This window comes from Arvicanthis niloticus, chromosome 22 (genome assembly GCF_011762505.2).
Source record: "Arvicanthis niloticus isolate mArvNil1 chromosome 22, mArvNil1.pat.X, whole genome shotgun sequence".
In the NCBI taxonomy this organism is placed as follows: Eukaryota; Metazoa; Chordata; class Mammalia; order Rodentia; family Muridae; genus Arvicanthis; species Arvicanthis niloticus.
In genome coordinates this window covers 1,630,133-1,653,498 of record NC_133429.1, presented here as the reverse complement: position 1 = coordinate 1,653,498, position 23,366 = coordinate 1,630,133, and the positions used below count along the sequence as shown (strand labels likewise).

General features: G+C 57.6%; 3 protein-coding genes across 17 annotated transcripts in view; 2 read left to right on the top strand and 1 right to left on the bottom strand.

The window, feature by feature from the left end:
- Positions 1-957: 957 nt before the first annotated feature.
- Positions 958-3,422, bottom strand: Lsm7 (LSM7 homolog, U6 small nuclear RNA and mRNA degradation associated). Of its 3 annotated transcripts, none has more exons than XM_076919375.1 (4): positions 3,335-3,422; positions 2,796-2,886; positions 1,901-1,972; positions 958-1,234 (listed from the first exon to the last, which is right to left on the bottom strand). In XM_076919375.1, the coding sequence occupies exons 1-4, from the start codon at positions 3,338-3,340 to the stop codon at positions 1,092-1,094; spliced, it is 312 nt and encodes a 103-aa protein (XP_076775490.1). In that variant the 5' UTR covers positions 3,341-3,422; the 3' UTR covers positions 958-1,091. The 3 variants fall into 3 exon arrangements, with proteins under 3 accessions (XP_076775490.1, XP_076775488.1, XP_076775489.1); XM_076919373.1 differs by having other exon boundaries at positions 2,796-2,904; positions 3,335-3,386; XM_076919374.1 differs by having other exon boundaries at positions 2,796-2,889; positions 3,335-3,376.
- Positions 3,410-16,445, top strand: Sppl2b (signal peptide peptidase like 2B). 9 transcript variants are annotated; one of them, XM_076919368.1, is made up of 15 exons: positions 3,410-3,542; positions 9,089-9,208; positions 9,983-10,147; positions 10,403-10,492; positions 10,667-10,806; positions 10,893-11,032; positions 11,171-11,267; positions 11,774-11,890; positions 12,854-12,935; positions 13,061-13,135; positions 13,209-13,271; positions 13,366-13,465; positions 13,786-13,863; positions 14,237-14,397; positions 15,120-16,445. In XM_076919368.1, the coding sequence occupies exons 1-15, from the start codon at positions 3,495-3,497 to the stop codon at positions 15,360-15,362; spliced, it is 1,719 nt and encodes a 572-aa protein (XP_076775483.1). In that variant the 5' UTR covers positions 3,410-3,494; the 3' UTR covers positions 15,363-16,445. The 9 variants fall into 9 exon arrangements, with proteins under 9 accessions (XP_076775483.1, XP_076775482.1, XP_076775481.1 ...); XM_076919367.1 differs by having other exon boundaries at positions 10,890-11,032; XM_076919366.1 differs by having other exon boundaries at positions 9,983-10,165; positions 15,123-16,445.
- Positions 16,446-16,518: 73 nt separating this feature from the next.
- The window catches only part of Tmprss9 (transmembrane serine protease 9), a 31,838-nt gene continuing 24,990 nt past the window's right edge, over positions 16,519-23,366 (top strand). For 3 of the 5 annotated variants that reach the window (XR_013106204.1, XM_076919360.1, XM_076919361.1), the window contains exon 1: positions 17,971-20,270. The gene's annotated coding sequence lies outside the window, so the exon portion shown is untranslated. Of the gene's footprint in view, positions 16,644-17,970; positions 20,271-23,366 lie in introns of those variants that run through there. The other 2 variants (XM_076919358.1, XM_076919359.1) reach the window with 2 other exon arrangements.

Here is a 23,366-nt window from a genome sequence, read left to right as displayed (position 1 = left end):
TCAGCTCTTAGGAACTGGCTTGGTCACTCCCCGGTGAAATGATTTCATGCCAGTTTTTGAGCCTCTAGGGCCTGTGACATCACCGCTCTGTGGCAGGACTGGGGTGTCCATACTCCAAGACTGTAGCTCAGTAAGGGTGGGACACTTTCCCTAAGTTACACAGTGTTACACAGGCTTTATCTCCCACGGCCTGTGACCTGCAGGGGAGGTGGCTGTTTTGAAGAAGGTCGTGGACAAGCCTTGCTAACTTAGGGAGCTGAGGGGAAGGCTGGCTGCACTTACTTCATCTCCTCTTTGGCTTCTGGGAGTGCTAGGTAGGGCTGGCTGCCTGCAAGCCTTGTTTTCTCTACTGAGGAACAGGGAGCCTGACTGGCCTTGGGTCACATCTTCAGGGAGTCATACTCCCTGCTGGGCTCCCCAAACTTAAGAGAGGGGTGACTGACCCTGAGGGTTGTGGCTGTGAGGTCCAACCTAGCCAAAAGCTTTTGTACCTGTGCCCCATGAGCTGGAGGCTGCAGGGCCAGACTACGAGGGACACAAGTTACTTCCTAATTCCTAGTTGTTTCACTGGAGCACAGAGCCCAGCCCTGGCCCCGGCTGCTTCTCTGTGGTAGACACTTTAGGGAGCAACCTCAGCCTGAGGAACCTCAGGCCTGGGGATCCCTGCTAGCTAGTCCTCTTCTCAGGCCCTCTGGGGCAGAGAACAGGCACTGGCCAGCGCTGAGGGGATGCCATATGGAGGAAGGCCAGGTCATGGCCGGTCCTAGGAGGCGTGGTAGTCTTCTTGCCACAGCCCATTGGGTGAGGCCAGCTGGGCTGCGGGACCTCAGGTGACCAGGTTTCTATCCCTGAGCCAGTTTCCGGCTGTGCTGTGCTCTGCCCTGGACCACAGTGTCCGAGCAAGGTCTCCACCTGGCCCTGGCTTCTTCAAAGATTAAAGTGACGGAGCAGAAGGTGTGGGGGAGGGAACCAGGATGCTCACGTGGGCAATTTTATTAAAAAATAAAAGAAAACGAGAACAAAAGACCATCAAACAGAAGTTCACCCCATAGAAGGAAGGCCCCTGGCCGGGCCGCCCGCCATGGCTGCTGCTAACTGTCCTGCTGCTGCACGAAGGGGTTGGGGATGGCTTCCATGCCATCCTGTGGGCAGATGAGCACCACCGAGGTGCCACGACACACCACAAGCCCCAGCTGCCGAGTGTCCTCCGTTAGCTTGTACTGGTCGTCAGGGTCTGGGGGATGACAGGCAAGAGGAATTAAGGGCGTATCCTTCCAAGAGCGTGCATGCCACAGCCAGGACCTCAGAGGAGCCCCGAGAATCCTCTCTCAGCTCTTTCAGAGACTCACAGATCCAGATGCTCTGGAACACCTGGACCAGCGGAGGCCATACCACAGCCCCATGAGGGTGGCTGAAGGAAGAGCCAGCCAGCTCCAGCAAACTTCAAGAACCCTAAAGAGCCCATGCTGACCCCATAAATACCCTCTGTAGGGCAGCAGAAGCACTAGGGAGGGTGGACAGCAGGTGGCGCTGGTGAGCAATTAGCCAGAATAGTCATGAGAGCTGGAGCCGGTAACCTGAGGGTGGGAGATCTGCTCAGGGCATTACAGGGTGGGCCTGCTTACACAAAGCTGACATCCCACGAGCCCTGATGCAGGCACACATTCCTGGCAGAGGATAGTGGCCACCACCCCTGCTGTCCCAAGGACCGAGGAGAAAGCCAGCTCCCCGAGGAGAATGATCTGGTCTCAAGCCTGGGTCCCTCCTGGCAAGCTTGCCACCCCCCTGGTGATCAGACACTGCAGCAATCAAGAAGTGACCTGCACCCTAAGTCACCACCTGGTGTAATCTGACCCACAGGGCCCCAGCATCATTCCTGTGACAACCTTAGCTAGCTTACCTCGCATATACTCAATGGTTCCATCCAGCACCAGGTTGAGCAGTGGGTCAAACCCTTTCAGGATACCGCTGGCTTGAGGAACACACAGGGGAGAGACATGGAGAAGAATGTGAGTCCACCCCCCCAACACACATAGAACCTGGTGACTTCAGGGAACAACTGCCACCATGGAACTCATGGGGAACAGTGGTGGCCTAGTCATTGCGACTCCAACCTTTTCCTTTCAGTACAGAAGGAGCTACAGATAGTGTCAGTAAAACTTTATGGTCACCCAACCTGAGTTCTACATAGTTTCCATGCAATACAAAACAGATTCCTTCCTCCTCTTTCTTTCTGGGTCTCATTTGCCCAAGCTGGTCTCAGACTCTCTGGGCAGCCTGAGCCTCCTGGCTTCACCTCCCTACTGTTGGAATGCCAGGCTCATACAACCATGGCAGGTTTACATGGTGTTGGGACTACAACCCAGGTCTTTACGAATGCTAACCCAGCAATCTACCCACAGAGATACAGCCCCACCCCGGCTGAGTTTTGGAGACACGGTCTTGCTACATAACTCAAACTGGCCTGCAACTTTCACTCCTCCTTCTATTGAGAAATCTTCCTGGTTCTTGCTATGTCCAGGTGCTTAAACACACGTCTTCCTGTTGTCTCCTTCCACCTCCTCATGGATCCTGGCCCCTTCCTTGAGGGTCTATCCATACTGGCCTGGGTGCTAACCCCACTTAGTTCCCTTTCCTGGGACTCCGTCTCCCCGCCCACAATTGGGGCATTCCTCTCGATGGTACACAGTAGCCCAAGCTTAGCCCTTATTGGAATACCTGTGCTGTGTGGTTTCCCTTGCTTGCTGTGACCTCGGCCAAGCTCTGTGTTAGGGAGCCCCGCGGTACCCACTCACCTTCCCGGCCACCCTGGAACTTCACTCGAATGGTCTTATCAATGTACTTAGACAGGTCCAAGATGCTTTCTTTCTTCTTTTTCTCTTTGTCCTGCTGGAGGGTGGGGCGCTGAGGAGAGAGGTCCAACCTTCCCAAATCCCCGTCGCCTGGGCCTGGCCCCCATAAGCCTGTATGCATCCTCATCTCCAGCGCTCCCTAATTGAATTCTATGCCCCCGAGTCTGCATTTCTGTCCGCATGCCCATGTCCTCATCTGCATCCCTACATCCCCCATCTGCACTATTTCCTGTGAGCACCCCCATGCTGCCTGGTCTACAACCCCATGCCCTGTGTCTACATCCTCACGTCCTATCTGCATCCCCTGTCACCTGGCCTGTATCCCCAGGTCCCCCGTCTGCAGTCCCGCGTGGCTCCCCTCCCTCGGCACCCTGTCTCCCTATCTTCGGGCGTCCGTCACGCTCCTTTTAGTCTTTCTGTTCTCGCTTCCACTGGCCCTCGAGCCCGTAGCCCTGCTTTCCCCGCGATCTAGCAATGCTCACCGCCATCTTGTCGCCGCGCGTCGCTCTGCGCAGGCGCCGCCCCGCCCCTTTCTAACGAGGGGGCTTTCGCGCACACGCAGACTCGGCGCATGCGCGTCGCGGGGTCCCGAAGGCGTTGCCGGGAAACCTTCCGCCTAGAGCTGCGGTGGGACCGGCGGACATGGCGGCGGCGCGGCTGGCCGCAGCCCTGCTGCTACTCGCGGCCCAGGTGAGCGCCACGGCGGGTCGGCTCGGCCCCGCCACTCCTGACCGTGGCCGTGACCTTGCGGTCCACTCGCTGTCGCCACCGCAGACTTCCGGCAGGGCTTATCCCGCCCTGCGCCCCGGGGCCCCAACCGCCGCCGCCGCCGTCCCTGCCAGCCTCAGTTTCTCCTTCTGCAGAATGGGGCGAGTCGCCGCGCTCCGTCCCCGGGGCGCCCAGTGCGGCCCCCAAGGTGCTTGCAGCCCTGCTCCCCGGCTTCTGCTCCGTGACCTTGGGCGAAGGGGGTCCCCACCTCAGGGGTCGATGCAAAAACGCTGGGGACGGGCTTCTGCTGCGGACGCCTCAGGTGTGCACGGGATGCACCCAGGCAGGAGGCTGGCTTTTGGTGTGCTTTGCTTTCTGAGTCAGGTGGCATGCTGGTCTTGAACTCACTGTGTAGTCCAGGCTAGCCTTGAACTCACTATGTAACCCACGCTGACTTCACACTCAGTCTGCAGTCCAGGCTGGTCTCTGACTTGCCACGTTGCCCTGGCTGGCCCTGAACACCCTGTGAGGTTGGATAGCCTGGAACTCAAAGCAAAACACCTGCCTCGATACCTGATACCACCTCGCGTGCTGCATCGCGACCCCTGGCGTGGTTGTTACGTTCCGTTTTGGTTGGGTTTTGTGGCTCAGCGCGGCGGATCCTGGAATGCTGCAGCCGCCGGGCGGCGGGCGGGCGGGCGGGCTTCGGGCCGGTCTGAAGGGTGGCCTGTGCATCCCGTTGTCCCTGCATGTGACTGTGTACGTTCTTCTCTCATGGACTCTGTTCATGGGACAAGGGCCCAGATCCTTTGTAAACATACTTTTCCTTTCTGAGATTACAGACTTTTGTGACAGGGTCTCCCTGTGTAGCTCAGGCTGCTGGTGGCCTTGCAGCTCTGCCTCAGCCTCCGCAGGGCTGGCACAGATGGCGGGCACAGGCCTCCTTGATTGGCTAAGCATTAAGACAGTCCTCACTCGTGGTTCCTGGGCTCTCCACCATGTGGCCAGCATTCCCTTCGGCCGCTTTTATCTTCACAGCCTGCTCTTGGCTGGGCATGAGCTTTTGAAAGTGTGTCAGGGCCTGCTGCGTCCTGCCAGAGGTCCAGGGTGAGATCTCTGTCACATTTACAGCCTCCGGCCTGACTCTGGGGACTGCCCTCCTTGTGCAGGTGATGTCCACCAAGGCTGTTCTGGTTCCTCGTCTTTTTTTCTTCTGATGGAGGTCGTCCCCTGGCCGTGCAGTCTCTCCTGGTGGGGCTTTGCCTGGAGCTAGACCTTGTCTTTTTTTTTTTTCTTGCTGGTCTGATGGAGGGTTTTTCAGGGACAGTGACAATGACAGGCTCTGAAGGATGGATAGGACTTTGCCGAGGGTAGGAGAGGAAAGGTGCTGTGGTCACCAGGTGCTAGCCCAAGGTGTGAGAGAGAGATGGCGTTTTCCTGGGGATGCGCTGATTTCAGTTTGCATGTGGGCTGTGTCCCTGCAGCAGGGAGGGCTTCCTCTTGGGGAAGTTGTTTCCACAAAAAGATGAGACTCCAGTTCGTACTGAGGGACGGAGGCAGTGGGAGCAAAGGGTGAGCCTGGCGGGACGGTGAAGCCATGTGCTTGCGGACTGTACCGGGCAGGTGATCCACCGGTGTAGCTGTATCTACTTTTCCCGTATCTGGTGGGGAACAGGCAGGGTACCATTCTTGGCTGGGTCACAGCCTGGTCCCGGTGCCCAAGAGTAAAGTAAGTGTGAGGAGGAGCCAGCAGTGGCAGTTCTGTGCTTTTTGTGCTGCTGGCTCAGAGACTTGACCCCAAGTTGTATCTCTTTCTCTCCCTGTAAACCAGGAAAGGTGTGTGAGTGGATCTGGGTGGCACTGTGCAGGCCTCTGTCCCTGAGGGTCCCCACCTTCCTTCCCAGGCCACCCACATCCTGCTCCTGGCTAGGCTGTGTTGGTTCCCCACCCCTTTGAGGTGGTATTGGGGGCTGTGTTAAGTCAGCATGCTGTCGTGGCTTCTGGTCTTCCAGGTACACCCAGGACGCGGCGCCTTGGAACTGGCTCTTGGAAGAGCCTGACCTGTTAAGAGTGTCATTGTGCTGTCCCCTTGGTGACGGAGTAGAAAGGCTGCCATGTGCACCATGGGGTGGGTGACCATTGAATGCACCTTTGTGTGGTCAGTGATGACAGTGAAGAGAGACAGTTGTGCACAGTTCCGTTGTACACAAAAGCCACTTTTCACAGAGAGCCAACCCAGCCTGAGTCCACACAGCACTGCTGTGCTCTGACAAGGGACGCTGTCTGCTCTGCAGGCCCTGTCAGAGCTGCTCTGCTGCTGGGTGGGGGAGAAACCATGGCCAAAGGAATGAACTTATTTGTGTGCCAGTACGACTGTATAAACACAGAAGGCAGGCGAGTTTGGGATGTGAACTCTGGCCGCTCTGTGGCCCCCAAATCCCTCATGGAAGGAACTTTGTGGGAGGCGTCTAGGGCCACACTGAGGGTGCTTAGGTGTGGGCTCTGATTCTTCCCAGAGTGGAGGGAGGTTCAGGAGGAGGTCGGAGTGGGAGAGTGGGTCTTAGACCAACTGCTCTGAGCCCTGTGGTCTCAGTTGTCTTTGGGGCCTTCCTGGGGCACGCCCAGCCACCTGGAGACGCAGACAGGGATAATATCTTGAGGACAGTTGGTGCCAGGGGCTCAGCTCTCTTTGGAGAGGAGTAGAGCCAGCGCTGGGTCCCTGCAGGGGAAACTTGAAAATAAGGTCCCCAGCTTCTTGCACTGTGTGATCAGGGTCTCTAGTGAGGACTGGGGTCACCTGGGCCTTCTCCATGCTGACACCTTGAGCTCAGGGCCTCCTGCAGTGTTTCAGGCTGAATTGGGATCCCTACCCCCAAAAGCTTGCAAGCCAGGTCTGTGTGAAAAACCTAGGTATTCTAGCCGGGACCCTGCCACCTGCTAGCTGCAGGCTGGTGCCCATCGACGTCTCGGGCCAGTGATCCTGTGCTCTCTGCCTGTTTGTACAGCAGGTCCTCAGGTGACACCCAGTCTCTGCCTGAGGAGTTTGCAGCCAGGAGTGAGCTCTGAGAGCCCTGGTTTCTAGTGACTTCTGGGGAGATGTAAACAAAATCTGTTTGCCCCAGATAGGTCACCCACACAACAGAAATGACTCCACCCAGGTGGAACTCAGGAGAGCAGTGCGCTATGGGATATCCTTACAGGAACATGGGTGGCTGTCCCTGGAAAGCAGGCAGCACAGGTCCTGGATGTGCATCCCAGGGCTCCTGACAGGGTGGGCGGACTGCCTCTGACGGCAGCAGCATGCCTTTCTGAACTTCGGGGAGTTATGGTAGAGCCCTGAGCCTTAGCTATGGAGCCCCCCAGTCCTCCCTCCTCTGGGCCCTGCCCTGAGCTCTGGGAGCCTGGTCTGTAGATATGGTTTTCTCTGGTGAGTGGCGACCATAGGACCACTCTGCCAAGCAATAGTGAGCTCTCCTCAGGAGCTTGGCTCATTTACTCTGTGACTGGCCAGGCTGACAGTAGCCATGATGTAGAGAACACAGGCGCGTAGACGGTACTTTGGCAGGCACATCCCAGACATTCAGCAAAACCATAGTGGTGTGGGGAGGGCTTCACCTTGTGAAGAGTATTTACCTAGCATGGTTACAGCCCTGGATTCCATCCCTGCCGTCACAGAACCAGGCACACCCCTGTCATCCCAGCACTCATGGCAAGATCAGCTCAGGGTCATTCTCAGCTACAGAGAACCAGATGCTAGCCTAGACTACACCAGACCCTGCCACCAATGGCAGCTACATTTCTGCTGTGAACTGTGACCTTCCCAGCCCAAAGCCTTTGCCCTGGTTCATGGCACTGCCTGCGAGCTGTGACTCGGCCTTAGAACTGACCCGGTGCAAGTGCACCCGCGGGCTCTTCCCCCATGGCGTGTGGTCCCTCAGTCTAGCAGGCTGCACAGCGATGTCCCATGTGCCAGCTCGCAGGGAGCAGGCTGCCTGCTCAGTGCCAGCCTGATCTCTGGTCTTCAGCATCAGGGACCCGCTGTGCTGTTTCCTGTGGGACTGTCAGACCCTCAAGGGCTGGCATTGTGTAATGAAAGTACAATTTTAAAAAGTCATATTGTGTTTGAGTCTGTGTGTATTTGTGTGCATAAGGAGGCAAGGAGGCCAGAGGACAATGTGTGGGAATCTCTTCTCCTACCCTGTGGAACTCCGGTCCTCAGGCGACCTCTGCCTGCTGGGCCACCTTGAGGCTCTGTACCTTTTTGTGGAGGCTGGGCAGTAAGGACCTATTGGTCTTAAGTGGTTACCAAGGATATCAGAAAGAACAGGCTCACTGGGCAGGGGTGGCACACACCTTTAATCCCAGCACTTGGGAGGCAGAGGCAGGCGGATTTCTGAGTTCGAGGCCAGCCTGGTCTACAGAGTGAGTTCCAGGACAGCCAGGGCTACACAGAGAAACCCTGTCTTGAAAAACCAAAAAAAAAAAGAACAGGCTGCCCAGTTCAAGTGCAGCCCTGTGGTGGCACCTCCCCGCAGCAGGGACAGGCCAGCACAGCAGCGTGGAGGGACACATGCCGCTCTGGTTTCTTCTTTCTGGGTACTAGTGCTGTGCGGCTGAGCTCTGGCCACCCAGGGTCCATGGTGGAACTCCCTGTGTAGACCAGGCTGGCCTCTGGCTGACAAGCCTCTTCCTGAGTGCTGGCATTAAGCCACTGTGCCTAGCTTGTTACTCCACTAAGGGTAGATCTGGGGTTGTCAGTCACCTTGTTAGCACTGGCCAAACTCACTGTCTCCCAGCTGCTAGAGCTAGCCTGTACCTCCACATATCTGCCTCCATCTTCCCCAGCCTTGCCAGCTCAGAGGCCTACAAGAAGGCTTTGCCCAGGGCACTAGGCTCCTGGGCAGACAGCTGCGCCTTGGCTGTGTCTTATGGGTTGCACATGTCCCTCCTTAACTCCATGTGTGGTTTTGGGGGTATCCCCAGCTCAAGGCCACAGCTGGGGGTGCAGGGCATGCAAGCAGTCATCGCTTCTGTTCGAGGATCGGTGTCTACTGTAGCTCAGAGAGCTGGGCTGGGTTCCTTCAGCCCTGTGCAGCCCCGGTAGCAAGCCACTGGGGAGAGGCCAAGGCAGTCCTCACAGATGCCAGAGAAGGGCTGTAAGACACCTGTGAAGCTCTGGTCCTACACTGCAGGCTCCCTCCTCATAACCGGGCGTGGCTGGCGCTGCAGGCTCTGCGTGTGGCAGCATCGGCTATCCCAAAAGCTGAGCCCTTGATCAGAAGGGTGCAGGGACGGCACTGAGGGAACGCCCCCTTTCTGGGACAAGGTCTCTGCAGCCCAGGCTGGCCTCAAACTCAGCAATTCTCCTGCCTCAGCCTCCAGAGTTCAGGGATGACTGGCCTGTGCCACCATGCCTTGCTCAAGAAGGCACTCTCGTCTTTGCCTGCCCCCTCACTGGCAGCTTCACCAAGGCAGGCGTCCATGTTACCTCTGGCACCTAAGTCCTTACTGCTGTCTTGTCGTTCCAGGCGGCCTGTGAGTTTGGTGTACTGCGAGTGGTGCCCCACACCAGTAGGACCCGGGGCAGGGACTATTGTATCCTCTATAACCCACAGTGGGCCCACTTGCCACGTGACCTCAGCAAAGTGGTGAGTGTCACACGAGATCACACTACCTGTGGCCTGCTTCCTGCCACTCACCTGGGAGTCCGTGGGTAACCTCTCTGTCCCTCTGGGCCTGGGCTCTCAGGCTCACCTGTGGCAGCTGGCTGAAGGCTGTGGGACCCTCCCTGGTCAGACAAGGCTTGTCACCACTACTGGTTTGTGACAGATAGACCGGGTTATAGGGCACCTCAGGAGTGACAGATGAGGGCAGGATGGTGCCTAGGGCCTGGCATTCCACTCCTCTGAGTCTCCCCGTGTCTGCCTGTCCCCCCAGGCTGTTCCCTTGGAGGTAGCTGTCCTCTGAGTGGGCTCTCCATCCTTCCCATCCACATTAATGATGTGTGCGTGAGCTTCTGTGGAGTCTGTGTGAGCGCATGTGTGGGCTTGTGTGTGAGTGGCCCCAGCCTCCAGGCCCAAGGTCTCACAGTAGGGCAGCATGCCTTTTTAGCCTTGACTGATGCTCATGCCACTGTGACCTGGACTGAGGCCTGGGCCACTCTCGAGGCATTTGAAGGACATCCAGTGCGGGTGGGGGAGGGCCTTGTGAACCCTGGGTGCACCTGTTGTTAACCTGGCATGTTGTGGGGCCACATGTGTCCCCTCACAGGATCCTCAGCGGTCCACAGGCCCCCACTGCAGGGGGGACGGCAGGCCTGGCTGTCGTTTGTGTGTGTGTGTGAGTGTGATAGGGATAGTTAGCATGGCTGCTCCCTGACTTTTCTGTGGGACTTGGTGGCCCTGACTCCATCCCCTCTGCAGTCTCTCCTGAAGCTTCGAGACTTGAGCACAACCCAGCTCTGCTCCTACCTTGACGTTCCCGCAGAAGACTTCACCAACCAGATCACAATGGTGGCCCGGGGCAACTGTACCTTCTATGAGAAAGTGCGGCTGGCCCAGGGCAGTGGGGCACGAGGCCTGCTGATAGTGAGCAAGGAGAGGCTGGTAGGGTGCTCGGGGCTCTGCTGCCTCTGGGGTGCTGGGGAGCACGTGGGGAGAGCCGATGGGACGGTGGCGGAGGCACAGGTCTGTGAGCCTGGGGTTGACAAGTCGCTGGTGGGTAGAGCCCTGTAGAGCCTGAACCCAGGCCTTACTGCCCTTCTGCACACAGGGTGCCTGAGAGAGGATTAGAGTTGTCCAGCCAGAGGGCTGGGGTGACCCTACACTTCCTGTCCACTGCAGGTCCCTCCAGGAGGCAACAAGACACAGTATGAGGAGATAAGTATCCCCGTGGCCCTGCTGAGCCACAGGGACCTTCAAGACATCTTCAGGGTAGGCAGCAGGGCAGGGCGGTGGGTGGGGCTTAGAGGCTGGGTCCTGGGGTCAGGCCCTGTGGGTTCTGGGTCTCGGTCCTAACAGTTGACTCAGGGTTGGATCCTGAGGGTGCTGGGTAGGTCCTGGGTGAGGCTGGCCACAGTGATGAGCCCACTGTCCTCTCGGGGACAGCGCTTTGGCCACGAGGTGATGGTGGCACTGTACGCTCCGAGCGAGCCTGTGATGGACTACAACATGGTCATCATTTTCATCATGGCCGTGGGCACCGTTGCCATCGGCGGCTACTGGGCCGGCAGTCACGACGTGAAGAAGTGAGTACAGCTTGACCCCAGCCACCGTGGGAAGGGCTGGGCTGCGTGAGCTGTGGCCCTGGGTGACCCCGATGTTTTCCAAGAAGGTACATGAAGCAGAAGCGAGAAGATGGTCTCGAGAAGCAGGAGGATGAGGCGGTGGACGTGACGCCGGTCATGATCTGTGTGTTTGTTGTCATGTGCTGCTTCATGCTTGTGCTCCTGTACTACTTCTACGACCGCCTGGGTATGTCGCCCACCCGCGGGCCCCGCCCACCCGCGGAGCCCCCGCCTCGCCCAAGAACCAAGGGGCCATAGCTGCCTCCTCGATTTCTTGCCCTTCCTGCCCCTCGCTGTGCCTGTGCCCGCCGGCTTGGCTCTGCAGTCTATGTGATCATCGGAATCTTCTGCCTGGCTTCCTCCACTGGTCTCTACAGCTGTCTGGCGCCCTGTGTGCGCAAGCTGCCCTTCTGCACGTGCAGGTGAGGCCTAGGCCTGACCAGCCCCTCCCCTCCTCCCTCCTCCCTCCTCCTGTAGTCTCCTACCCTCCTGGCGCATTCAGAGAGCCAGGAGGTGCTCTCTTTAAGTGCTGATCTAGGGCTGGGTAGGCTTTGGGGCTCCAGTCGCTTGTGCACTGTACCCCTTCCTGTCTAACCGAGCCACAGGGTATGACGCAGGGGTCTCAAAGAGTGAGGCCAAGGATGGTAGGCTGGGAAGGAAGCGGCAACCTCCTAGGCCTCCAAGGCTCCACCCGCCCCGGCCCAGAGCCACCTGTGGCTAGGTGAGGGGAGCCCCATTCACTGCGAGCCAGGAGCCGCAGGGTGGAGGCCTTTGGGGTTGCTATTCTAGAACTGGAGGGAACTGGGTCCTACTCACTCAGGGATGAGAGGGGGCCGCAGGGACAAGGCAGGAGGCGAGGCTCGGGGAGATGTGGAGGTGAGCTGGGCGTGGTGTGGGAAGAGGGACGCTGACGGGTGGTCCCCTCCAGGGTTCCTGACAACAACCTGCCGTACTTGCACAAGCGCCCACAGGCCCGCATGCTGCTGCTGGCACTCTTCTGTGTCACTGTCTCTGTGCTGTGGGGGATCTTCCGCAACGAGGACCAGTAAGTGCTACCATGTCCCAGGCTCTGCTGACATCCACCCTATTGGCTTCTCACTGCTGTCCTTGGTTGCCCCCTGCCAGCGAGGCCTGGGGCTTCCCATCTGTAGAGCTGCACACCACGGCTGCCGCCTGCCCGGGTCCCATTTCATTTAGGCCTGGCCAAGAGCCCTTACCCCGATAGGAATCTAGATAAGGGTTCTGTCCGTCCTTCACCCAGAGCCTGGCCTGGCCCAGAGCCACTATTTGTCACTCACATCTTGGCGTGTGGGCTCAGGCAGCACCTGATGCCCAGGTGCCACTTGTCATCCACCCCCGTGGAGATAGGAAGCTCCATTTTCTCCTGCAGTGAATTCCCACGGGGTTCTTATGCATACACATCCCCCTTCAAGGCAGAGGCCTGGCGCCATAGCCCTGAGGACAGCCTGCCTGTCCCCACCTGGCTTCTGGCCGTCACTGACACCGCCGGCACAGCCCAAGCACTCCAGGCTCCCGTGCTACTTGGCGTGCTAACAGATATGCTGGGAGAAGGAATGGGACAGAGTCCAGCTCCCACCCAGACTTACCTTGTCCCTGCTGTCCCCACATGTCCTAAGGCTGCCTGCAGTGGCAGTCAGAGACAGGAAGCCTGCTTCTGCCCTTCACGCTGGGCTGCAAGGCCCTGGCCCTGGCTCTGGGCAGGCCCTACTCCTGAGTCCCACAGTTGTGTGTTCTGGGAAAGCTGAGGTATGACAGGAACTGTCCTGCTGCCTTGTGCCCCCATGGAGCCCCTCTCCACATCTGTTTGAAGCTGCTCTGTGGTCCTGGCTGTTGGCCTGGCTCTGCGGTGCTCCTGCTTCTGGGGTCTGAGGGTCTGTGTGAGCAGGCTGGGTGGAGCTTGTAGCTTAGTGGTAGGCCCCTGGTGGTGACTTGGTGTAGGATGAGGCAGGGTGAGCTCCAAGTCGTTGAGTGAGCATTCTCCTCCCAGGTGGGCATGGATCTTGCAAGACACCCTGGGCATTGCCTTCTGCCTGTACATGCTGAAGACCATCCGCCTGCCTACCTTCAAGGTGAGCGCTGCCAGGGGGCAGGGCAGGCTCAGTCCCTGGTGGAGGTCTGAGGACCTGGGTGCACGTGGGTCCGGGTGCTGGGCTCCTAAGCACAGGTCTTGTGGGTGCGGCTGTGCCTCCCACAGGCCTGCACTCTGCTGCTGCTCGTCCTCTTCATATACGACGTCTTCTTCGTCTTCATCACCCCTTTCCTGACCAAGGTGGGTCCCCTCCGCCCTCCCAGCTGCCTGCTCCCCTCCCCCCACCCCGCAGCTGACAACCTGTCTTATGCAGAGTGGCCACAGCATCATGGTGGAGGTGGCCACCGGGCCCTCGAACTCATCCACCCATGAGAAGGTACGCCACCCTGCCACCAGGCCAGGGGTGGGTTTGGACCAGCAGGTTGGTGGGTGCGGGTGGGCGTCTGGGCTGAGCCCTGCTCTCCCCACAGCTGCCCATGGTGCTGAAGGTGCCCAGGCTGAACACCTCGCCACTCTCCCTATGTGACCGGCCCTTCTCCCTCCTGGGCTTTGGAGACATCTTGGTTCCAGGTGTGGACTGAGCGCGTGGGGCGGGTGAGCAGGTGGGCTGTGGGGCATGCCTCCTATGCGGGGAGTTCAAGAAGGGTCTGGTGGCAAGATGGCCTCCTGGGTGGTGGACTGCTGTATGGCCAGGTCCCCTCACGCTGCCTAGGTGATGGACATGCTCACTGTCACCATCCCTGTGGCAGGACCCTCCAGGTCCCGGTTCTCCCCTGTGGGACACTGACTACTGGCACAGCCAGGAGACATGCTGAGGTGTGGACTGGTCCTGCCATCCTGTCTCACTATGGCCGTGCCATAGTTGTGGTGATTGTGCGTTCTCCCTGCAGGGCTGCTGGTGGCCTACTGCCACAGGTTTGATACCCAGGTGCAGTCCTCCAGGATCTATTTCGTGGCCTGTACCATCGGTAGGTGGTCACACTGCTGTCCCACACTTCTCTACCTTTTGTCTGTCACCTTCTGGTGGTTCCCAAGTTCCACTTGTCCTAGGCCGGTTTTAAGTGTCATCTAGTGGGGCTGAGCTTGAGTAGCTGAGCGCCTACAGTGCAGCCCGCACAGGCCTCCAGGCCACTGGCCGACCCGCACAGCCTTGGGCTTGAGGTTTCCGGTCCTTCTGCCTCAGCGCCCACAGTTCTGGGACGCCTGGCTTGCGGCTAGTTCTCTCCTCCCCACTGCCCTCGCTCCCCTCTGCCCCTCCCCTCCGGTCGTCCACTGTGGTGCCCTGACTAGGCATGGCTCCCCGCCAGGTGCGTCTGTCTGACACTCTGTCTGTCTCTGCAGCCTATGGCCTGGGCCTCCTCGTGACCTTCGTGGCTCTGGTGCTCATGCAGCGGGGCCAGCCTGCACTACTGTACCTTGTCCCCTGCACACTGCTGACCAGCTGCACCGTGGCTCTGTGGCGCCAGGAGCTGGGCGCCTTCTGGACGGGCAGCGGTTTTGCGGTGAATACCAGTTTGCTATGAGCGCAGCGATAGCCCCCTAAGACCACCAGGTCAAGTTGAGTCCAAACTCCTTGTGCTCCCACTGAGCCCCTGGCCTGGGTCCCTTGCTTCTGGAAGGTGACGCTTTGGGCTTTCTGGTTCGCTGTGGGGGACTCTCTGGATGTGACCTAAGTCTGGGAACACTTCTGCGCACTGCCACGCCCCCTCCCCAGGCCCCATACCAACCAGAGAGGATGGAGTGTACAGTGGACGGCTCTGAGGAGATGGGGAGATGCCCATCTCAGGCAGTGGGTGCCACATGGCTCCCAGAGATGAGCCTTGTCTCTTGGGTGTGTCTTCCTGGGGGCTCTGTGCTCCAGGACTTTGTTGGTGTCACCAAGGCAGCTGCTGGGATAGACAGGGATCTGCTCAGGGCCAGCCTGTGCTCACGGAGCTCGTGGACTTGAGGGTTACTGCTCCCCACAGGCTGGAGGAGCACCAGGGGAGTGGGGAGAGGGAGAGAGGCAAAGAGCAGTGGTCACACACATCTGCCCAGGGCTCGCTGCCCTGGGTGCTGAGTGGTGCTGGCCCTGGATGGGGCTGGGTGGTGGGGGCTGGATGTTTCTGGCTCTAGGTGGTTGCTGCATGCCCCCTGCTCTAAGTATCCTGCACCTGTGTGGGTTCTGCCCCGTTAGAGTCTGCTCCCATGTGGTCCTGGTCTCATAGCCCCCTCGTCTCTCCAGAAGGATGCTCCCCAGTCCCCATGGGCTGCAACCCAGGGACCCGTGCCTCCAAAGGCTGTGGATGTGTCCCTGTCCCAGCATCCTCCAGGTGAAGAGCTAGCCAAGAGCCCCCTGTCCACTGAGGAGGCAGGAGCCTCAGACCCTGCCAAGGATCCTGACAGCCCTGTGGCCAGTCCCCTCAGCCCCTCAAATGAGGACCAAGCCCAGCCTGTCCCTGTGGTGAAGCCAGAGACTTCGGCCTAGGAAGAAGAGATGCGAGAGCTGGTCCCTCGGAGCCTTCCACGCCACACAGATGCCGGCTACCTGGAACCTGCAGGGGACAGGGACAGCTGCCACCCAACAGGGTGACACACCTGCTCCGTGTCCCCCCTAACACGGTGCTCAGCCCTCTGAGGCCTCACGTCTGTCCTCCCTACAGCTGCACCCCGTCGCCCAGCTCTGCTCTGCACCAGGATGAGCTCTACCTGCTGCCACTCCATGCCAGGCGCTGCCTTCGGTGCTTTGCTGATGCCCGCTCTGCGGATGCTCCTGTGGCCACGCCTCCCTCCACAGGACTGGGCTCTCTGGGGCCAGGGCAACAACCCGACAAGCAGGTTCCTGTGTTGGGAGCAGCCTCCAGGGGCCTGTTTGTGGGCTCCCTGCCCAAGGGCCTGGGCTTACACAAGGGGCCCAGATCCCTTCAGGAGAGTCTACGCCAAGATGGAGTTGAGAACGCGGGCCGCTGCTCCGAGCTGGCAAAGCTCCAGCCCCAGGTTCTGCAGCGCGCACCATAGTGGGGGCTGGCCAGGTGTACGCGGGCCCACGTCCCCAGCGGATTGATCAGCTCAGACGTGCCGTCTTCCATGCAGTAGCCACTGCCCTCTGCCCGTCAGTGGCTTCTCGACTGGCGTCTGTCCTCTACCTCACCAACCAGGCTCCACGACAGACCTGCCTGCGAGGAGCCCACCACACATGCTGCATGTCACGGAGGCAGAAGCCACGGTCCCCACACGCTGTGATGGAACCTGGGAGCCATGGCCACCCACACTTGCATGGAAAAGGGTGTCTGCTGCAGGGTGACAAGCAGTGACAGCTGGGTGGTCCTCCTAGAGCTCTGGGGAGGACAGGAGGGAGGATTTCCCCTAGGCATCCTGTCTAACCAGAATGGATAGGCAGAGGAGCACTGCGCCCAGCCGCCTGCTTCTGCCACTTGGACTTGACAAGTCATTTTGTACTGGGTGTCCAAGCAGTCCTTCCGCCTCTGAGGTGGTCGGAGGTGCTCTGCGCGGTGTCGCCTGAGGGCCCTGGCTTCAGGTTGTCAGGGGATTAAACAGCTTTCATACTCAAGATGGCTTCCTGTCCTGTGAGGGCGCTGGAGGCCTGGACATCTGAGGGCATAAGTGTCAGTTCTCTGGTGCCTTTGGGTCCTGCAGAGGCCTGAGGTGGGCAATCCCCGACTTAGGATCCATGCTGGCCTCACTGCTGGTCCCCGGATGCACTTCTCTTCTTTGTAGGAAGGGAATCTTAGCTGTGTCGGGACCAGAGGTGTGTATAGTCCCCAAGCCACTGCAGAGCTTCCCCGCCTCAGCCGGGACTCCCAGAGTGCTCGGCACACTTAGAGCCAGGCACACCTCTCCGTTCCTGCCCAGTGGGCTCTATATACCAGGTGCCAGACCAGGCAGGGCTATGTAATAAGACCCTGTTTTCAAAAACGAAAAGCCAGGCAGTGGTGGTGGCACCCTTTTAATCCCAGCACTCAGGAGCTAGAGGCAAGTGGATCTCCGAATTAAGTCCAGCCTGGTCTACAGATGGAGTTCCAGGACAGCCAGGGCTACACCAAGAGACCCTGTCTCAAACAAACAAACAAACAAAAGGCAAAACTAAGCAAAAAAAAATAAAAGGACATGGGCCTAGGGACTGCAGTTAAAGCTCAGTCTTCCTGAGCGCTGGTTAGTGGCTCATAATGGCCATGACTCCTGGGCTCGTAGCCGTCCTTAGCCCTGGAGGACCCGCATTCATGCTCACACAAGAAAAACTTTTCCCCCCCCTTCGGCTTTTCAAGACACACTTTTTCTGTGTCACCCTGGCCATCCTAGAACTCACTCTGTAGACAAGGCTGGCCTTCAACTCAGTGAGATCAACCTGCCTCTCTCCCAAGTGCTGGGATTAAAGGTATGCGCCACCACTGCCTGTTTCTCTTCTTTTTTGAGGCAGATTTATGTAGCCCAGGCTGACCTTGACATCATAGGAACATGTAGCTGTGGATGACTTTAAGCTCCTGGCCCCCTGTTCTCCACCACCTGGTGCTGGGATGACGGTTGCCTGCTGTCCTGTCCCATCTGTTCAGTACTGGCCATGGAGCCCAGGGTTGTGTGCCTGGGAGAGGACACTTGACCCATGTCGCCCAGCTCAACCCTCTCAAACTCCACTGTAACCCAACCACCCCTACCCCAAGTATGTGTTCCTTGGGCCCATCTGTGAGCCTCATGTCCCAAGCCCCAGACTTAAACTTGGATAAGATGCTTGTTTCTTTGTTTTAAAGATTTTTATTCATACCTGGATATGATTATGTACACCTTTAATCCTACCACTAGGAGACAGAAGCAGGAGGATCTCTTGAGTTCGAGGCCAGCCTGGTCTACAGAGTGAGTTCCAGGACAGCCAGGACTACACAGAGAAAACATGTCTCAAAAACCAAAAAAAAAAAAAAAAGAAAGAAAGAAAAAAAAAAGAAGGAAAAGAAAAAAAAAGAAAAAAAAAAAGAAAAACCAAAAGACAAAAAGAAAAAAGGTTGCTTTAGATCAGAGTAAACTTATCCATATTCCACTCATCTACCCACCCACCCACTCATTCATCCACCCACCCACCCATTCATCCACCCACCCACCTCCTCATCCACCCTCCCATCCACCTCCTCATCCACCCCCCCATCCCCCATTCATTTATCTCTGTGGACACGCAGCTGCTCCTCCCTGTCAGTTGCTCTGACCTGTGCAGCTGTGAATGTGCCTAAAACTGTTGAAGACGTTGCTTTAAGTCTCTGGTCATAACCTGGAAGTAGCATATATTCTTATATTCTTTTCCACTGCTGAGTAATATTCCATTACGTGCCTCGACTGCACTGTTTGTTAATGTATTGACAGTGTTTCCACATGACCAACTTCGCAGTGCCCGCTCCCTGCCCTCTGTGGCTGAGGTCCCGTCTTACTGTGGACTCACCCGTCCCCTAGTGAGCACCTGCACTGCAGACACTCCTCCATGCTTGCAGATGAATGCTGGGTAAATTCCACAACCACCTCTTTCCCTGGTAGCTCAGTCTAGTGAAAGAGTGAGGCCCGGGTCTGCTCTGGAGACTTGACCCCCACATAGGAAGTCCCCAGCTCTAAGTTGAGGGGCTGCTGACAGGGCAAGCTGCCTGGAGGAGACGATCATTAGAGTTACTTAAGGGACCCAGGAGGAGAGTCTTTAAAGGCTGGGTGAACCCCAGTTAGAACGGGATGGCAGGGTAGCAGAACATGGGGATTTGTCTCTATTGGCAGGGTCTAGTGGGCTCTAAGAAGTCCAGGGCATTAGGTTCTAGAGTGAGGATGGAAGTAGCAAGGTGACACCCCGTGTTCCTGTGAAATGAGCTGGCAACACTTCCCTGCATACAGTAGCCTTGGCGATGATGGAGGGAGACCAGCTTAACCCAGGGTTCTGGAGGGTTCCACCTGTCATGACTCAGCTACCATGCCATGGGGTCATCATGAACCTTGCCCGGTGCACACAGCACCTAACCTGTTGGCTGGACCTCTGCAGGCAGCAGGGAACATGGGTTCAGTGTTTGAGGAAGGGGCTTGGCTGGGGGTCAAGTGGAGAGGAGGCCAGAGGACACCCAACCAGGTGAGGCTTCAGGAACGCCCCTGCTCCAGCCCTGTCCATGGCTCCTTATGGCTTGTAGCCATTCTCCCCAAACAGATAAGAAGGCAGAAGCATGCTTCCACCAATCCGTGTAGGAAACAGCCCTGGGTGGAGGAAACACTCGGCAGTGAAGGTGCATACACACTGTCAGCCCAAAGAGCAGAGTTCACATCCCAGAACCCGTGCCAAAGCTGGGTGGACATGGCTGCCCTCCTGTAATTCCAGCCTGGAAGGGACTCTCAGAGCAAACAGGCCAGAGATAGCCGGGTGGAGACACAGCTCAGGGCTGAGTGCTTTGCTGCTCTTGCAGAGGACCTGAGTCCAGTTCCCAGCACCCATGTTGGGAAGTTCACAGCTGCATGGAGCCCCATCTTCAGGGGAGTTAGATGCCTCTGGCCCACTGTAGCGCGCGTGCATGTGCGTGCGCGCGCACACACACACACACACACACACACACACACACCACGATGTTTTTTTTAATCTAAAAGCCAAAACCAAACCAAACAAACAAACAAACAAAAAAAACCAAAGGGATATCTTGGAACACGCCTTTAGCATTTAGGAGGCAGAGGCAGGAGGATCTCTGTGAGTTCCAGGCCAGCCTGGTCTACATAGGGAAGGGAGCTCATGGTCAGCCTGGTCTACATAGGGAGCTCCAGGACAGCCAGGGCTACACAATGAGATCCTGCTTCTAACAAACAAAAACAATTTCCGGTGCTGGTTGGCAGAGAGTTTACATGACATACATGAACCCTGGGTCTGTCCTCCGTACTGCATGTGTCCAGTGCCCGTCACCCCGGCACTTGGAAGGTCAAGGCAGAAGATCAGGAGTTCAAGGTCACCCTTGGCTTTAGGGGGGCCCCTAAATCCCACACACTCAGCTCAATCCTGTTACCTAAAGAGGACCCTGGAGTCCTCTGTCCGCCTCTTTTGCCCAGGAGCCTCAGCTGCCAGCAGAACCGCCCTTACAGGAAGCCCAGGAAACCCACCCAGCTGCTCAGGGATCCACCGTGGTGAGCAGAGCCCGACTTGATCCCCGTTCCCTTCCTACAGCTGTGGACACAGCCCACTCCCTGGCTCCAGTCAATGGAGCAGGTCCCTGACCTCAGACAAGGGGTTTGGGGTGTGCGGCCACTTGAGAGGGTGGTGCCCTGTCCGGGTTACACCCACGTGCGGGAAGCCCCGCCCCTCCCTCCAGGCCCAGCTCAGCTCTGGCTCCCAGATGTCCCTGAATCTCTGTGAAGCTCTGCTCCGCTGGAAGGCTGGAACTCGGTGAGCCGGGGATCCCCTCAGGGCTCAAATTTCCCTTGGGAAGATGGAGTTCGCAAAGCTCTGGGGTGTGAGGGCGCACCTTAGGCTGATCAGATTGAGTGAAGGGCTGCAAGGCTGTGGTATCCTGGGAAGACTCCCCTTGATATACAAACAATCAAACCTGGGAGCCGCCCCCCCCCCCCCCCCCCCCCCCCGCAGAGTGGGAACAGCCAGGGCTGAGTAAAGGGAGCAAGGACAGGTGTACAGGTGTACAGAATACGGCTCAGTAGAGGATCGGGGACCGGCCCACCCAAACCTTCCCCATCCCCACCTCAGCTTTCTAGTCTCTTTCCCCACAATAGAGAATTACTGGGTGGTTCAGAAGCTTCCCGGTGGGTGCAGGAAAACCAAGACCTTCTGGTCAGTGGGGGACCGGATGTAGCAGCACATGCCTTTAATCCCAGCACTCTGGAGGCAGAGGCAGGAGGATCTCTGCGTTTCAGGCCAGCCTGGGTGACAGAGTGAGTTCTTGTCTCCAGAGAGAAGGGGACCAGTATGTGTGTGTGTGTGTGTGGGGGGGGGATGCAGGGTGATTCAAGGAGGTTATGGTCACAGGATGTGACATTAAGGGGGTCCTATGTGCCCTCAGAAGGTGCTCTCGTGGGTTTTTTGATGTGTGACAGGGGACTGTACATGGATGGTGCCTGTTTGAGGTCAGTGGTTCACACTGGATCTGACCAGAACTCACTAGTGGCATCCATGGGTGAGTCCTGACAAAGGCTGTGCTCTTGGGTCCCAGATGGCTGGACTCACCACCTTTCCTCTCCATCCCGTACACTTGGGGTTCCTGGACCCCATCTGGGCAGATCCATGCTTCATGGCTGGCCCAGCCTTACTAGACTCCAACGAAGGGCGGCTGAGCGGACTTGGCCCAGGCGGGGTGTTTGACAAGTGCAGTCACCTCCCTGCTGCTCTCCATGGCCCCCACACCACCCCAGGCTGGAGCCCATCCTCCTCCCATGTCACATGGCTCAGGCTGGCTGTGCATGTCCCTTAGAGGCTAAGAGTGGCTGTGTGTGGTGCCTATGTGGCTACATGGCTGGAGCCACAATCACATGAGATCTGGGCTGTTGGATTGATGTGGGGCTGTGTGTGGTATTTCTCATGTGTGCACCTGTGGCCAGGGCTAGCAGGGCATAGTTGTGTGGGTCTTTAGTGGCTGTGTGTCCTGGTACCATGGTGAAGTGTGATTGTGTGGATTGCCTTATCCTGGTCTCCCATAGTGTCCCCACTGGGCTGAACACAGGCTATGGGGCTACGTGTGCTAGTGTGGTGACCCACCGAGGACATGCTTGTGTCTCCAGGATAGGATGGGAATTGCTTGTTGCTGGCTGAGGAGGGGATTGTGAGTATTTTCCAGTGCCGGGGAGGGCTCTGGGCTACCGGGTTCTGTCTGTCCCTGTCCCACCTGTCCCTCTCAGGAGCCAGAGCAGGGGACTCTGGCGTCCATCACTGTGACTCTGAAGCCAGGTGAGGTTGCTGTGAATGTTAGTGTAGGGAGGGGGTAGGCGCACGCTCACACACACACACACACACACACACACACACACACACACACAGAGAGAGCGAGAGAGAGGGAGAGAGAGAGAGAGAAAGAGAGAGAGAGAAAGAGAGAGAGAGAAAAAAACATACATAGAGATACAGAGACACATCGGGACAGATAGGGACAGACAGACAAAAATAGAGACAAATGAAGCACGGAGAGATACACAGACACAGACGGACAGACGGACAGGGAGACTGACAGAGCAGACATGGGGTGACAGTCATCGAGTTGAGGCCCTCCTGAGCCGTGGGCATCTTCCATTTCTGAGTCTCTAGCTCTGGCACACCCTCCCCCACCGTGTTTCTCAGCCGCCTGTGTCTCCCACGCCATCATCGGCTTCTCTTTCTTGCAGGCACTTCTAGTCCTGACGGAGCTTAGAGGTCGTATCAATGGTTTGCTCCCAAACATCTCCTCCCTCACAAGGCTAACAAAACCCGCCAGAGACAAAAAGAGAGATAGAAAAGGGGCAAGCTTACTGGGTTTCTTTTACTCCTGCTGAGTGATTTACTTCATGATTGGGGCCAGGATGGGGCAGGGGGGGGGGGGAGGGGAGCTGAGGAGAAAGGACAGCAGGATAGGAGTGCTGGCAGCTGGCCTGTCACTCCAGCCACTCAAGGAGCTGACATGAGAGAAACTGGGAGTTCAAGGCCACCTGGGCTAGTGTGAGCGTTTATCTCAAAGTAAAAATGTAAAACAGGACAGGAAGTGTGAACAAAGAACCTGTCAAGAATACCCCAGTGAGGGGCTGTGAGCATGAACTAGGCCAGCCCTCCACAGCCTCTGTGACCCTAGCCTGCAGCGTTAGGGTGCAGGAGTGCTGGGGTGACTGCCCGGTGGCCCTCACCCCTAGCAGTATCTGATGTCTGAGCTCTTACCTCGGGCTCCTGCCTGGCGCTTGCTCGACTCTGCAGACACTGCCAACGCTGAGGGTGGGATGGATGGAGCTCAAACCGGCCAGAAACTGAGACTCCGCTGGAATGCCTAAGAGGCTGGAAACAGAAGTCAGCGAGCCGCACTGTTCGAAACTCTCCAGCTTCACACATTCAAGGAAGCCCGGATTCATCCGTGAGCCCTGGTCACCACAGCAGTTAGGTGAAGAGAGAAGTTTTAAGCAGGATATCCTGGCTTCGAGGTTCAGGCTGGCATGACTTGGACAACCCTGTCAATGAATACGGTGTCGCCTTGCTGCCTCTAGCTGAAAAGACAGCTGAGTCTTTTAATTCTTTTTTGAGAAAAGGGTCTCAGACATGAGCCCAGGGTGGCTTCCTGTGGCTGTCTGAGGATATCCATTCATTTAGCCTCAGCTCCGCTGCCTCCCAAGTGCTGGGAAGACAAGCATGTGCCACTCCATTGTTTGTGTGGTGTGGGAACGGAGCTAGGGTATCTGCTTGCTAGGCTAGCATGGTACTGTGCGCCCTAGGGTTTTATGCCGTCCTGCTGTTCTCAAACTCATAAGACTCCTGCCTCAGTCTCCTGAGTCTCTTCTGCTTCCCAGAGGATGGTGGGATACA